Raw genomic sequence first — 16,163 nt, forward strand, 5'->3', positions numbered from 1 at the left:
TCCAGTGTAAATCCACCACTAATGCGCTATTATTGTGCCAATGGCAGGACTTTTCCAAACTGGTGCTTTTCGCAGGTATATTCTGCAACACTAGAAGGGGACATGTACACACACACCCAGAACGTTTGGGGGGTGAGAAACTTTATCAGTGAGGTGGTTGGATAGGTAAACTAGGAATTTTAATCTGAGCCAGAGAAGAATTGGGAGTATGTAAAACTTGCTTCTGTGAGCCTGGTCTCCTTTTTGTGCCCCTGAAGCTTGTAACTGACTCTACACTCAGAGAACTCCAAGAACATCTCCGATATGTAAAGATATGCTAAACCACAACACTAAAAAGTGCAGTCCTACTTAGTCTCAGTAGATGAAGAGTGTCAGCCAAGAAGTAGTTATCAATTTGATAATTTTTCACTTTTTTGGAACAAAAATACTTTTTTACCACTGCACATACACCACTTTTCTTGCAGCTAACATAAGACTTCTTCACGTATTACCCAAAATACAGGTACAAGCTGTCTCTAAACATATATGAGTATTTGTGAGTGTACCCTTATTGATTTGTACAGCTAAGCTATTGTGTACACAGACTTAATGGCCGTTGAATGTTACATGTAAATATTGGTGTACGAACTCAACTCTTTGCATACACAGGTACACACCCTACGTTGAACACCCTACGTGGTTGCACTTCTACTAAAAAGTCAATCTAGGGCCATGTAGATGATGAGTTACTCAGAGTAAGTGTGTAACCTTAGTAAACTTGAACACGCAAGGAACAAAATTGCATTACCGAAGGTGTGTTCTCTTTCAGGATTACCAGGCTGACAGTGGGATGGTGCTGCCTTCAGAAGAACTGAAGCGTTTTACATGGACAGGCAGCAAACAAAAGCAAACTTTCTTTGGGTATGTGATTTCAACGACACTATTCAGTTTGTGGATGCAACGAAACACAAAGTGGGGACATTTGCTAGGAATCTATCTGTCACTTACCCCTATTCCTGTGAGCCATTTTCCTAGAAAGACCACTCTCCATTCATCTGCTGTTTGCCCCATGGGTATCGGGTATCATATGGGTATATCTTGTTCTATGGAGTGGCTTTTATGGGCAGTGGAAGATTGCAAAAGGGGGAAGATTTACACTTCTCCTCCCACAGCACTGCATAGTTCAATTTGGTCCCTGCCTTGTGTTTGAGTTAGCAATATACAAAAATGACCACATTATAGAGCTGGGGGCGGGGTGTGGATTTTGTTCTTAGTGCTCAAAGCTGCGCTGGAGCAGACACACAGCAAGAAGGGTGCATGCTTCAGCGCAATATAATCAGGATACTAAAATGGCAACACGACAATGGAGGGATGCAAGATGTTAGCCGCTTTGAGACGCGTGTTGCGTTCATAGCTGCCAAGTTTTCCCTTTTCTCACGAGGAAGCCTATTCAGCATAAGGGAAAATCCCTTTAAAAAAGGGATAACTTGGCAGCTATGGTTGCGTTAGCCACCTTCCTCTGCCTAGCTCCTCTCTAGGGAATAAGGACTTGCCCATGAAAGGCTGTATTAACAGGAATTATTCTAAGCCAGGCATCCCCAAACTGCGGCCCTCCAGATGATTTGGCCTACAACTCCCATGATCCCTAGCTAACAGGACCAGTGGTCAGGGATGCTGGGGGTTGTTGTCCAAAACATCTGGATGGCTGATGGTTGGGGATGCCTGTTCTAAGCAGTGAATGGACAGTAAGGAAGTTGGTCAGGCTTGCTTTAAAAAAGAAAAAGAAAAGAAGATTGAGTCTTGTTTTGGGCATGAGAAATCCTAAATGCAGTTCCCAAACAAGTTCATGCGCTATGGCAGTGGTGAGGATAGTGGAAACATATTAATGATACATAATTTTATTCTAACACGTCTACTTTTGCTTACAGCCTCCTCTCCGGCAGCCGAAGCAAGGAGTCTGTCCTTTGTGACACCGCAAAGCCAAAGGTTTACAGTTCCAGCTGCGGCCACATCAGCGATGTGACTCTGCCATTTACCCATGGCAGCACCAGCTGGGAAGGGAAGCAGATGCAGGGCTTCTCTCCTCCCAGCTATAATTCGGTGGTTCGCTATTCCACTCCTCCAGTGTAGCAAGGGAGGACTTTGAACTACTCAAAGCAGCTTGCTCCTCCACTGAGCTGCATCTCTCCACTATCACCATTTAAAATACGGAACACTCCTTCCTGCTACTCACTGACCCAACAGCACCCCTGTAGAGTACAGGTTATGTCTGCGCTGTAGCACTAGCTTCCACCCAACAGCAGGAACCCAATAACTATTCAAATGTGAGAGGGGGACAGCACTGTGCACTGTATCTCTCTCACTTCCTAAATACAGATCCTTACACTGGTCTCAGGCAATGTGATGGGCGGATGGTGAAACTGACCAGGCGAGAAGCTGCTTCTGGTCTACTTAGTTATACGCTTAAGGGAGATTGCACTTTTATTTTACCCGCAGTGTTTTGTAGATACATACCCATTTTTGCTCTCGTGCTGCTGTGGAATTGTTTCAGCTTTTGAAGGAATGTGTTCAGTAGAAACAGTTCAAGCAGATGTAACGGGACACAATCAATGAATGCATCAGGGGCAAGGGTAGCTCTGCAACACCTTATTAAACATTTCAAAACCATACAGAGGGTGTTGGGGCCTCAGCTCCCTGCATACCTCTTTACCTTGTAGCTTACTGAAGCAACATATACACTGCACGAAGAAAATATGCACAATAAACACAGGTAGGATTCAGGTTTTCTTGAGGCAATACTGGGGACTCCCTGGCACAGCATCTTAGTATTTTCCATGAGAGAACACACAGTTCTCTACGTATCTATTATATTATAGCCTGCTTTTATACTCCCAACTGCAAGTGACAGCAGAGGCAGAAAGCATCAGGCCAACCTGATGTAGCTAATCAGCAACAAAACTTGCATCCAGCTGCAGCTTTGCACTGTCTGAAATACCTGTTGAATCCTGTGCTGCTGCTATTGCAACTATTGAATTTATTTAGTCCCAAGAGTGTGCTGCTAGGTTCATTTTGCCAAGGGGCAGGTAGTTATGGTAGTGAACCATTGCCTTGGTTGACCAGTAAGCTACCACGATGGCTGTTCTGTAAATAGCAGCTGATGTCGGCCTTGCTGTTCCAAGTTGGTTATGCCTAAACTTGATTCATTTGTTTCGATGACAATTTGTCACAATTAACCTTAGCTGGATCTAGGCCAATAGCATGAATAGTGTTTGGGTGCTGGAGAATTTTAGAACACTCAGTTTCTAAAGCCATAAGTCTGTAACCTTTGTGCTCTTTCATCAGCCAACTATTCAGCCATGATTCTATTATTAAAGCCAATGGATCTATAAAGAGCTGAGGAGTGAAACTCCTGGGTTTATTTTCATGTAGGGCATTAGTTGTTGTAAAAACAAATATTTTTTTATCTTCAAATCTAATGCTTTTAAGAAACCTTTTAAAAAAACTGGAATTTAAAAAGCATTCTTTAAAATGAACTTTGGTAAGGATAACTGGATGTAAATATCTCCTACTTGTGCCTTAACTTTTACCATCTATTTTTACATATGCTTCCTAAAGTTTCACAATAAAATTTATTTCAAAGCTCCATTTGAGAGATTGTTTTGCTTGTGTTCATAATAATTCCATAATGTTGCAGAAGTGTCTCATTGAATTGGTCAGTTTTGCCTTAAAGCAGCAATTTCAAATAGCCAAAGTACTGTATTTGTCAAGGCCTCTCAGAAGATCAACCTTATTTTGGGGGGATGAATTCAAGCTAAGTCACTGGTAGTGTGATAAAGAGAAGCTTCTTCATTCTGTGGATCATTGGGCCCTTCTAAAGGTGAGTTTTTTCTCCATGGTCTATATGCAGCTGCATACATAGAATTCTGTACTTGCCCAAGGCATTGTTTGAATTCAAAGCGGTCAGCAGGAAAGGTGTGCTTGCCATCGTGTGTACCCTGTTTCCCCTTTTTTAATATGTAGTCATAAAGTAAGCCATGGCAGGGTTTTTAGGCATTTGAGAAATATAAGATATACCCCCAAAATAAGCCATATTTCCGTGCCGCGGAAACCAAACCCCACACCTCCACTCACAGAGTCACTCCATGCGGCCGGCACTGCAGGAGCGCGATCAGCTGTGAAGCGGCGCTCCAAGAGCTCCGCTTAACAGCTGATCACGTTCCCGCCTTGCTGGCTGCATCCCCGCGCTCCGCCTTCTTGTCCACCGCCGTCCTTGCCGCTTCCATGCTTGCGGCCAAGGAGCTTGGAGCGCCTGAGCCAGCGGCCTCCGCCTGGCCTGGCCAAGGACGCCTGCTGCCCCGCCACCCGGAACCGGTGGCTGCTGCAGCGCCGAGCACTCAAGAGAGCCCAGCAGCGCCCTGAGCCAGTGCCCTGAGCCATAAAAACCGACTGGTAATAATAATAATAATAATGACATCCCACCGAAAGTAAGCCACCCTGTGTTTTTTTTTTTTTGAGGAAAAAAAGTTATGACGGTGTCTTTAAAAAGGGGAAACACGGGTAGCTGCAGAAAGGAATTGAAGACAAGCCTTATCCTCTGGCACATGGGCCAGTATGATGTGAAAGCATGCTTTTGCAACCCACATGCTTACAAAATATTACACAAGGTGAAGCCCTTAGAGCTTCTCCTGTTAAGCACACTCCAGCTTGAGGGAAAAAACCCAGGGACAATGAACAGCAAGGTCATGCATGCACGTTTAGAAGGTGTAAATATGAAAACTGGTCTTGCAGACTTTTTGCAGGTTTAAAAAAATAGCTGGCAGGATCCTAAAGTTTTTCTGCCCTCTGACTGCCAGAGAAAAAGAGTACGAAGCAAAACTTGCTGCAGCTTTCATTTTAGTCTACTTGCAAAATAAACTTTCTAAGCAAAATTCATTTCAAGCAACAGGTGGTTCCAGATTAATTTATGCAAAGAAAAAGGCATACTGGCAATTTTATGCAATTGTACAAAGTTCTAGGACTTTTTACACTTTATATAAAACATATCACAGGGAGGTTTGAGGGTACAAAGGCCTTGACCATGCCTTACTATATATATTTTCAGTTAATAGTTCAAATCAATAAAAAATGGAAAACTACATAAAACTCATGCGTAATTTTCCAAGAAGTAAATTGCAAAATGTATCTTAATTTGATATGGGAGCTCAAACAAAAGTGGAAGTTATTTTAAAAGCATTTTTTCAGAGGGTTCGGATTACTTCAGCATCTGGAGTCAGTTTGATAACAAACAGACGAGCTCTACCATTTGCCTATCAGCAAGAAATGCACATCACTGTTCTCTCCAGACTGTATACTATATCTGAACACCAGATAAACAATGCTTGCAAGCCAAACACTGTTCCACAAACCCTGCAGTAGAGTGGGGGGTAGAGTGAAATATGAAGAAAACAACTCCATAAAAGAGCTTAAGTCAACTACACAAGAAGTGGCACACAATACCCACACCTTTGCATGCTCAAAAGAAGGCTATGTTATTTCTGGTATTCTTTATTAAAAATACTGCTGTACACATGAAAAGAATGAAAAACAAGATTAAAAGGTAACACAGAGTGGGATCATGACATCAGAATGTAACACTGGTGCTTTTTAGGGGAAGCTGTTCACGTCTAAAACTTTACTGGAACAAGGGAAAATTAGAAGGAAAAGAAAGACATTATGTACCCCGAATAAAGTATTTACAGTGTAGCAAAAACAAAAACCCAAACAAGCAACCTAAGAACAGGTAAGAAAATTTAAATGGACTAACATCACATGATTTCAAAAGGTTGTCCTTTCTGTGCTTTTAGCTGTAAAGATAGGAAGGTCAGAATCATTTCCCCGCATGAAAAAAGTATGCCTTGTTTAAGAAAAACATTGCTGCGCTGTTTTAGGGATTACATACATAACTCTTCCAATGAATGGAACATGCTAGTTTCTGGACAGACAGCCTTCTAAATGGAATTATATTGGAGTAGAAGGGCTCTCCCCAAAAAAACACCAAAGCAGAAAATTCCAAAACACAGACCAAATAAAAACAAACAATTCTCCACATTGTTCTATGCATTACCCAACAGCAGATATTTCTTGGATGGAGTTTACTTATGGAAACTTATTGGCTCTCTGCTCTCTTTCAAAAATTATTTTTTTAACCTTAAACCAAGTCCTGAGATTACTGGGGCTAAAGCAATGTACACTAACAGAATGAGACAAATTAGCAAAATGCAACTTGCCGTTTCAGAGGTGGGCTTGTTGGTACAGCAAGGATGAGACTGGAGGCCTTGCATTACACCCCACCCCCCTTGCTTTTGCTTTTCCCAAAATATTGGTCCACAAAATAATCTGTCAAAAGGTTCCTAATTCCCGCAACTGAAGAGATGATCCCTTTCATTTTCAAAGAAAACAACAGTGGGGAAAAGAAAAGAAAAAGCCTCAGCCCGCATACAAATTAAGCATTCAATATTTCTTCTAGAATACAAGTACTACTTTTTGTACAAAAGAATCACAATATGATTTTTCAAAAACATATAAAAAGACAGCTGCTCTTCCTCATATACATGAGCGAATGATAAAAGACTGGTTGCCAGGTTCGTATCTCAAAGTCCCTGTTCCTTTGGAGATTAAAAAAAGGACAACAGTGTGGCAACTGTTATCTTCTCATTATTAAACATTATGCTCCGTTTAATTTTTCCCCCAGATAAAACAACTGATTTTATTTATGCTACCAAACCACAGGCTCTGCAATTTCTCATTTAGAGGCGCAACAGGTGTCCCTAGTCTTCCACAGCCTTCCTTCTGAAGAGCACTGCTTTCCTTGAGGCAAATCTAAAGGAGTGTCATCATTAAAGCTTATAAAACTGGACAGAATTATTAAAAATTCACCTGAAATTACAAATATTGAGAATTAATAAAATGGGTGCCAGTAACATCAGTTGCAAGTGCTTGGAGTCTGTCCTGACACCTTTTGGAGAGAGTTTCCACATCGTCTTCATGGTGAGCACCCAGTGCTATTAAAACATTCAGTGCTGGGGAAAGGATGCAGATATACAGTCTTCACTACTGCTTTAAGAAAGGGGGGGAAATTATACGTATTTGGCAGTCTTCAGTATCAAAGCGTAGGTGATCCACTACAAATTCCCTTGAATACCCAAGCTTGAGGACAAATGCAGGTCCAGTATCAGAAAGTTAATTGGGGGGGGGGGAGAAATCCCAGGCTTGAAGACTGAATATTCATGTGTTGAGTATTATCAAAAGTAATATTACTTTGGGCTAAGCAGTGACTGCAAAGGCACAGCAGACCACCATTCTTCCAGAATCAGGCTATAAAACTTCAAAAGCTCTTGATGCCAGACAACTGCTGTGTGTAGTTAATCTTCCAAACAGTGTCTTTGTATCTGTATCCAGTGTAAAGTACCATAATAAAGCTGTGGTTCAAAGAACAAAACTTTATACAAAAAAGGATACCATAAGTAAATTAAATGAATAAACGCCCGAATCCTCAGGTCTGTAACACAATTCCTTTTAAAAATTCTATTAAAAATTGCATAAATGTGGATGCATCTGAATAGCAGGAAAATATACAAACAGGTATTTTATTTAAAAGGCGCTGGTTGTGTTTAGAGCAATTGGGATATGCTCTCAAAGTTACGGATCTCAAAATGGTGCTGTTTTGCTTAGACAAAGCTTCAGCCAAATAAAAGGGGATTTTACATGTGACATTTCTATAATACCCAACTTGATTTTTCCCCTTCCTTTTTTTAAAAATATGCATCTTCTGGTTTTGATTGGTGAACCTAACAGTGGGTGGCATAAGACACGGTTTTACAGAGGTTACAAGCTACACTGTAAATTTACAGAACACAATTTCTATGAAATTATTCACCTGGTCCTTTATAGTATTCTGGGGTGCAAATAATATCAAAACAAATAAGTTCCGCAGTATATTCAGTGGCAAAATAAAAATAAAAATCCCAGAAATGTCCTTGCAAAGAGATTCCCTTAGTAAGTATCCAATGTGGCAAAACACCGGAGATCAGAAAAGTCTTTAAAAAATTAAAATTAGTGCATATACGAGTGGAAAAAATAAAAGCAGGAACATCATACTCTCCCGATGCGTTCCTTATTTTAAAATAAATTCTTCACAGATAAAGCCTCCAATGGCAGCCAGAGCTCAAGGGTAAGCAAAAACATTCTTCCCTTCAAGTAACAGTGTACCTGACTGAAGTGCAACATCTCCTGCTGTTTTGTTTCCCAAAAGTGTGAAATGAGATGACGACAATCAGCTGTAGTGCAATTTGCTATTAGTTATGTTCTTCAGCAACGTCCTGCATGCTTTCAGCAAGTACTACAACTGGCCGTTCGCGGCTGCAATCAGTTCTTGAAAAGTGTTTTCAAAGCAGCGTTTTAGGTCACTATACGTCACCACAAGTACACTCTTCTCATCTCTGGAAATGAGGCTTATCTTTTCTGGCACACCAGCATCTAGCTGAAATCAAAGTGCAGAAAAACTTCCATTTATATTCACATAGTGGGACCCGATACCATATTCATAAAACTAATGGTTTTGACTGGGGGATCTTGGGTTTGTTCATGTGGTGGGAGCATCCCGAATACAGCGTTCTGCCTGCAACTCCGATCAACATCTCCTTGCAGCCTTGGGTGCCTGCTGAAAATCTGTTCCAGGAGGTCGGGAACCCCTCTGAGGCAGCACGAGAAGGAAGTGCGGGGGGGGGCAGGGGGGCAGCTAAATAACAATAACGACGCAGGATGCGACAGCTGTGAAAAGGGTAAATTAGGGATTGCTAGGGAAAGGATTGAAAATAAAGCTGCCCATGTCATAATGGCCATTATCCAGATCTATGGCATACCTGCAATTTCAATGTTGTGTAATAATGGTCACCACACCTCAAAGTCTACTGTGGACCTGGGAAAGGTGCAGAAAAGGGCAACCAAAACCATCAAGGGGGCTGGAGCAACTCCCCCTATGAGGAAAGGTTGCAACATTTGGAGCTTTTTATTGGTGGGAGTAAGGAGGGTTTATGATAGAGCTGTATAAAATTATGTGGGGGGGGGAGGGGAGGGGAATGGATGGAGATGTTTTTTCTCCCCCTCATAATACTAGATCCCAGGGCCATCCAATGAAAGATTCAGGACAAAAGTACTTCATCACACAGTGCAGAGTTAAAACTACAGAATTCGCTGAAAGGACCCTCAAAATCGTTCAGCATGTAGTAGCTTTCCATATGCAGGGATTACATGACAAGTGGGAATAGTCAAACAGGCAATCATTCATAAACCACACCACACAACACAACAAATAGCCTTAGGGCAAGAGTACTGGAGAAAGATAGGGATTGGTCTCTAGTATTAGAGCATTAGGCATTTTGTTCCTTAAAGTCTAAACTGAACGAAGAGATCCCTATCAGCTTCTGAATTTAATGTTAAGAGGTCAAGCGCTTTGAACTAGACACAACAATAGAATTTTCACTGAATATAATGTACAAGAGAGCCCAGGGTTCAGATGTAAAGCTAAACCACAATTTAGCACAGGCACCTCCAAACTCGGGCCTCCAGTTGTTTTGGGACTACAACTCCCATCATCCCTAGCTAACAGGACCAGTGGTCAGGGATGATGGGAATTGTAGCCCCCAAACATCTGGAAGGCCAAGTTTGGGGATGCCTGGTTTAGCACAACGGGGGAAAGCCTGGTTTACCTTTGAGCTCATGCTTCCCCTTCCTCCTTCCTCCTCCTCCTCCTCCAGTGCAGCCACGAAACTGGAAGAATTTGCTTTTTAAGCTAAGCAAAGTTTGTCACATCTGACAAAAACAAACCGGTAGGTTTAAACTACCTTTTTTTTATGGGAACAATTCATGGTCAGAAACTACGGTTTGATCCTTGCATAAACCACAGTTTAAACTACAAACAATTTGTCCTTGACAGATGTAGAGCCAGTTAGTTTTAAAACACAGATGAAGAGGGGAGCAGGCAAGTCCAAAACTCCCTGCAATGCATCACAATAGCACAAAGCTAGGGTTTAGTGTCATATCTGAGCCAGGCCAGTGTGTCTCACATGCACACATTGCTTCTGATGCAGCCAATGAAGCACTCATTTGCACCACCGACACGTAGGGCATTTTAACAGTGCCACCATGCACACCGTGTGAACTCACCTGCACACACAGCTGAAGGCCAATTTGAGAACCATATCTGCTTTAAGACAACTTGCTTGCAGCCCAATTAAAAATAACAGGAGGAGGAAAGACAGACTAGTTACACAGTTTATCTGCAATAAACGTAAAATACAGTCACTCATTTACCTTGTTAAGACAAGAGATAATGTGACTGAGGTCTATCCAAGGAGTGCCCGTTTCTGTCACCTGATGAAAAAGATGATCCCTAAACAGCTTCAGGAGGTATCTGTCTCCAGTTTCTGACCATGTTGGGTCCTTCTGAAATCTATTGTAAAACAGAGTGTTTTGTGTTTCTTAGTACAAGTACAAGTTCATAAACATCTCAGACTAAGTGTTCTCTGAAGAAGTTTCTACTTTGTAGCAAGTTATTCCCCCCACAATTTAAGGAGGAGGAATGTGCGATACACCCTTCAGTCCAGAGTTTAAAATTAAAAAACAAACTCTTCATGGGGCTAAAAGCATCTTAAGCAACTATGCTGCACACCTCTTTCCTGATATCATAATTTAGCTGATTTTGAAAACCATGTTAATAAGGTTTTTAAGTGGGGGGGGGGGGAATCCCTACTAGTTCCCTAACACTCTGGATGAATCAAACAATCTATTGCTTAAGGTTACATTTGGCACCATTAGTCATTGAGGTCAGACTTACAGTGTCCAGGAGAATGCAATCTCTACAATTATCAATTACTGCTCCCAGTCTCCAGAGTTGGCACTGTAGCAACTGTATGCACATGGAGAGTATTTGCTGCTGTTGGGAGAAAAAACTGAAATACCTTCCCAAGAATGCACCAATAGTTTGGAGTTTTAAAATCGTTTGAAATCTTGCAACTCATGAAACATCACCTTGCACTAATAATTCTCTATCTTCAGGCAAGCCTCAAACCAGGATCTATTACCCAACTGAAAAGTGAGGGGTAAAACACATATTCACATACAAGGAAGTTCTGGACAGTGTGCTACCAACTGACCAAAGTAACCTAGCCCATCTTTCAGAGGCTTCTATACTTTGGAAGTCCATCATCATACGTGAACATTCAAGACTCTTTGTTGGTGCCTCTTTAAAACACACTGATGCAGAAAATGCTGAATTCCTTACTCTGGCCTCTCATTGATTGTTCCCAATTTTGCAAGAAGCCGAAATAATCTTCCATTCTGAACTTCCTAAATGACAAGAGAAAAATAAAAGCTTGACAGGTGCTATTTATATTTTGCTCTAGTATGAATTATAATCAAATAACCATATAGTTAGATCCGGGGGTGGGGATTAAACTTACATTTCACTGAAAGGGATGGGACTTAAATGTCTGTCATGTTGCTTTTAATGAGAACTTGGTTCAACTTAAGTCTTTACACTCCATACAAAATGGACAGACCTCCTTATCTACTTTTTAATCTTAAAAAAGACTTTTCAGGAAATCACACCTTGCTTGATAATCACAGGAGAACAGAGGAGAACTAGTATACTTTCTTATACTTCCACATCTTTATGATCTAAGTCAGGGGTCCCCAAACTAAGGCCCGGGGGCCGGATGCAGCCCAATTGCCTTCTAAATCCGGCCCGCGGACGGTCCGGGAATCAGCATGTTTTTACATGAGTAGAATGTGTCCTATTATTTAAAATGCATCTCTGGGTTATTTGTGGGGCCTGGCCGGTGTTTTTACATGAGTAGAATGTGTCCTTTTATTTAAAATGCATCTCTGGGTTATTTGTGGGGCATAGAAATTTGTTCATTCCCCCCCAAAAAATATAGTCCGGCCCCCCACAAGGTCTGAGGGACAGTGGACCGGACCCCTGCTGAAAAAGTTTGCTGACCCCTGATCTAAGTAGTAGATTTGCCTTCATTTTTCAGCAGGCTGTATCATAGCACTGGGCAGCAATTTCCATCATGCTTCCCAGATCCATTTTGAGCTCCAATCAGTGCTGTTATTTGAAGACCACTACAGGGCAAGGTGCCCTTCAGCAGGCAATGTTAGAAACTGAGATGTGAAAGCTAGGAGCTAAATGGCACCTTAAACCTAGGTTACGGGCACAACAATGGAATGTCTAGGTGCGCTTTTTCATGACAACAATACAAAGCTGAAAGTGAATGAACTGCAGCTAAGATATTATGTTCATTTTTCACATGGTCTAGTCCTTCCCCTGCCTCCCCTAATATTCTTAAAAGGGTCTCTTCTCCAGTCTTCAGAGAGTAGCTGGAAGTGGGGAAGCAGAAAAGGGTCCTCCTGTCCTTCCACTGTAGTTTGAACCTGAAATCTTAGGCACAGTACTGCATCCAAAGCTCAGAAACTGCTTGTGCTAATGAAATTCCATATCTCAAAATGTGTCTAGAAAAATGGGAGTTTCAAACACTGTCAGCAGGTTAGCATCTTAGCTGAGATACCTTGCATCTCACCATTGCCTTTCTAAAATGGGCAGAAGTTAACAGCTTTACCATCCCACTAAATAGGATTATTAACCAATGAGGTACGTGAATATGTATGGATCAAAGTGAAATTTGTGGGGACCCTGAGGCTGGAAAACCATTGCTCTGTAACAAGAGTATCTTCCAAACTGTATTATCGTTTAAACAGCAATGGGGGACAGATGGGTACATCACCCTATGGCAAGATGGCAGATCTCAATCGTACTACATTTACAGACTTTGGGAACCTGTTGGCAATACCAGCTTCCCTAAGAAAAGAGAGATAAATGTGCACTATCTTTGCATTTACCTTTGCAAGGTCTTCTTCTATTACATCATTTCTCATTTGGGCAGCATCCAACTGAGTATAGAATCTTGCACCAATCATAGGCATGATATCATTTACACTTCGAAGCCTGTTTTGGTCAGTCAGCAAATACCTAACAAGGCAGTTTTTAAAAGTTACTTTAAAAACGGGGCTAAAGAAATAAGTTTCTTTTAAAAGAGGTTCCATCTGTGAAAAGTAATTTTATTAATCTATAAAAGCGAAAATATGGCACAAAGCTCTACTTCACATACAGAACATTTAACACCACTGCAGCTATGTGAAAGACAGTAGCAACATTAGGAGGTGGCATTCGAGGCTATATTTATTTGACTGGCTGATGATGTAGTGCAAAGTTGTTTTCCATTTTTCCTTTTATCCTGCTCTTCCTCCAAGAACTTCAGGCAACACACCTGGTTCCCATGTTTTATCCTCACAACAATATTGTAAGGCAGATTAGGTTGTGACTGCTTCATGGCAGAATGGGAATTTGAACTCTGATATAATGCAACTTTTACTATACAAGTATAATGCATAAGGAGCTAAAAACAAATATGTCAGGATCTGAAAAATGCTTAAGTTTGAGGTTAAGGACAATAATTTTTTTAAGTTCATGCTAATTTCAGTACAAGTCAACAGTAACTCAAGAGATTCAGCTACACAACGTTTCTAATTAGGAGGGTAAATTAATTTTGTTCCGATACCTTCCCCACTCACCGCCATCCCTCTATATCTGAACAGTCATACAGAAATCCTTCCACATAGGTGCTGTTCCAAGGGCAAACTAATCATGCTGGAGAAGATCTTGTGCACACACATTCAATGTAGGAACATCCCATGAACCGCCACTCCCAATTTAACAATGTGTGCATGAACAAACCGTAAGCAAATTGTCACTGGCATGTTTTAATCTAGTTTAAAAATAAGTTGATTTCAAAGTAACTTACAAAATAAGATTCTTCAAATCAGAGGAATAGTTGATTGTCACCAGTTCCATTGCTTTCTGCAAATTCTCCCTCTGAATTCCTGCCAGAGAATTGCAAGCCAAAGACAACACCACCTTCCCAAGGGAGATCAAGTCTGCTTGCTAAAGAAAAGTGAACAAATAAGTCTAACCAGGGTCAGTAGAATATCATTAGCTTTCCTAGCACTTAAAAAGAGAGAGATAAGAATACCTTAGATAGATCTATTTTAACATAATGCTCAAAACTGAAAAAATTATCACAAACCACTTCATCACATATGTTTAATAAATATGATGCCATATAGTCAAGTTCAGTTCCACTTACAACTCTCTCCTTTACCCAATTTGCATCACTATGAAGGGGGAGGGGAGAGAAGAAGAAAATTCTTTTTTTCTGTTCTGATACTTTTCTTTGCTGTGCTATGCAAAGCTAGAGGGCTTTGTTTGGTGCCGACAGCCAACCCTGAATCTGAGCATTTAAATAGTTGTTTAAGGGGAGGAGGCCTTTGGAGAGTGAGAACCATGGCGTTTTATCTTTCTTTCCACCTGAAAGTGTACAGTGCAAGGTGGGGAGCACATTAACCTCAGGACATGTGTCCCTCCCCACAAACGTTATTCCCCCTTTAGAACACTTACTATAAACTACTAGGGCTGTGAACAGGTCAATTCACTATTCTCCACCAATCTCAACATCCAGTTTCCTAGCTCCCTCCCTCTCCCTTAACTTACACTTCAAGCAACTATACATATCTTGGAAAGCTGCATATTCTTCTCAGATCTTTTTTTAAAATTAAATTTACAAATATATGCATTGCAAAAGCATATAGCGGCACTGTGTCTTCAAGTTTCAAGTCTTAAAACAATTAATTGGCTTTCTGAATGCAGTACTTCACAGGAAAAACTGGCCCTATTTTCCTAAAGTCGATGTCAAAAGTACGTATGCCTACCTACACAGCCCTCTCATTTTTCTGCCAACAAGTGAAGAGAATCCTTTCCAAACAAAGAGGTGAACATGTAAAACAGTTGTAAACTTAACAATATATATTGTGCTTCACCGGCTGGACTGAGGTGTTTTTCCTTTAGTGGAAAGTTAAGAACAAAGAAGAAAAAACAACTTGGTTTTATGGCAAACTTGCATGCTCTCCATTCCATCTGGAAGAAGTTAGTATGATTGTTGCTGACAAAGCTAAGGTGTTTCTTTAGTTCTGAAACTCAGCGAGACTTCTTCCCATCTCCCATTATTGGTTGTTGTTGAAGAGGGTTTTTAGAAAGGATGAGACATTTATTTTAATTTATACACAATATACCCAAGTTTGATATCACTGATTCAAATGTATCCCTCACTACCCTTTGCTCTAATCTGTTTTTAACACACTCTCTATCTTAAATTGTAAGTTTGTTATAGAGGCAGGGACTTGCCTGCATTTTGCTTCCAAAACTTTGCAAAGCACTGCTAGTGCTGCATGAATTGTAATGGCAACTAATGAAAAGCAGTCCTTGCCTATATGCAAAGGCAAATCTTTTATGTTTTAATCCTACCAGCAGAGGAGGCTGCTTTAATAAAGCTCATCCAGTTGCACTTCTCAAAGAAAGCAAATGTACAGAATAAAGAAAAGCATGTCAACACCAAATGTTCTTAAGGAAGGGGGAAAGCAAGATAAAAACAATGCAATCATCGATGAATATTCACTAACCAAATAACATGAAGTAAAAGGGACAATATTGTGATCTTACCTGATACTGGGCCATGAGGGCCAGGGGATTGTTTTGGCTGTTATCAAATGTTAACACATCAAAGACTCCAACGCAATTCACTCGCAACCTTGACAGGAGAAGGATTATATAGGAGAAGAGAATTATAAAACTCCTTAGTCTGCTTGTTAGACTTCCTCTGCGACTTCTTTAGTTACATCAGCAAAGTTTTGCTAACAAACTGGTATTAAAGCCAATGGTTTATCAATCTGCGAGAGTAGAAGGAGGGTGCACTGACTCTGGGCACCCCCCCCAAATTATGAGGAAAATTGAGATGATGCAGGAAAGGCTCTCAAGAGCATTGCCAAGGTGTCTTGAGTCAGATAAGAGACTCCTTAAGTTTCTGAATGTGTCTGTGGGGGACCTTTCATTCTGATGAACAGGTCTAGCTTTGAATCATGGGGATTTATTTTCTGGGGGCCCTCCAATCAGAGTGATAAGCGGGAGGGATGTGGAAGTAAACATGGACTGTCATTCTCAGTGTTTTGACTGTGAGAATAAGCATGCAAGTGGCAGA

At 41.0% G+C, this 16,163-nt stretch overlaps 2 protein-coding genes across 6 annotated transcripts in view; one reads left to right on the plus strand and one right to left on the minus strand.

Annotated features, from left to right (window-relative positions):
* FLT1 (fms related receptor tyrosine kinase 1) overlaps positions 1-3,739 on the plus strand; it is a 110,231-nt gene extending 106,492 nt beyond the window's left edge. For 2 of the 3 annotated variants that reach the window (XM_035114269.2, XM_060273818.1), the window contains one exon: positions 809-2,003. In XM_035114269.2, coding sequence (XP_034970160.2) covers positions 809-1,189 — 381 coding nt within the window. In that variant the 3' untranslated portion in view covers positions 1,190-2,003. Of the gene's footprint in view, positions 1-808 lie in introns of all 3 variants that reach the window. The other variant, XM_035114270.2, reaches the window with a different exon arrangement.
* Positions 3,740-6,914: 3,175 nt separating this feature from the next.
* The window catches only part of PAN3 (poly(A) specific ribonuclease subunit PAN3), a 55,955-nt gene continuing 46,706 nt past the window's right edge, over positions 6,915-16,163 (minus strand). For 2 of the 3 annotated variants that reach the window (XM_035114555.2, XM_035114556.2), the window contains 6 exons: positions 15,629-15,716; positions 13,878-14,017; positions 12,916-13,045; positions 11,300-11,364; positions 10,330-10,468; positions 6,915-8,497 (listed from right to left, as the gene is read on the minus strand). In XM_035114555.2, the coding sequence (XP_034970446.2) occupies positions 8,357-8,497; positions 10,330-10,468; positions 11,300-11,364; positions 12,916-13,045; positions 13,878-14,017; positions 15,629-15,716 (703 nt within the window). In that variant the 3' untranslated portion in view covers positions 6,915-8,356. Of the gene's footprint in view, positions 8,498-10,329; positions 10,469-11,171; positions 11,365-12,915; positions 13,046-13,877; positions 14,018-15,628; positions 15,717-16,163 lie in introns of those variants that run through there. The other variant, XR_009557504.1, reaches the window with a different exon arrangement.

Source organism: Zootoca vivipara, chromosome 4, assembly GCF_963506605.1.
Source record: "Zootoca vivipara chromosome 4, rZooViv1.1, whole genome shotgun sequence".
NCBI classification, from domain to species: Eukaryota; Metazoa; Chordata; class Lepidosauria; order Squamata; family Lacertidae; genus Zootoca; species Zootoca vivipara.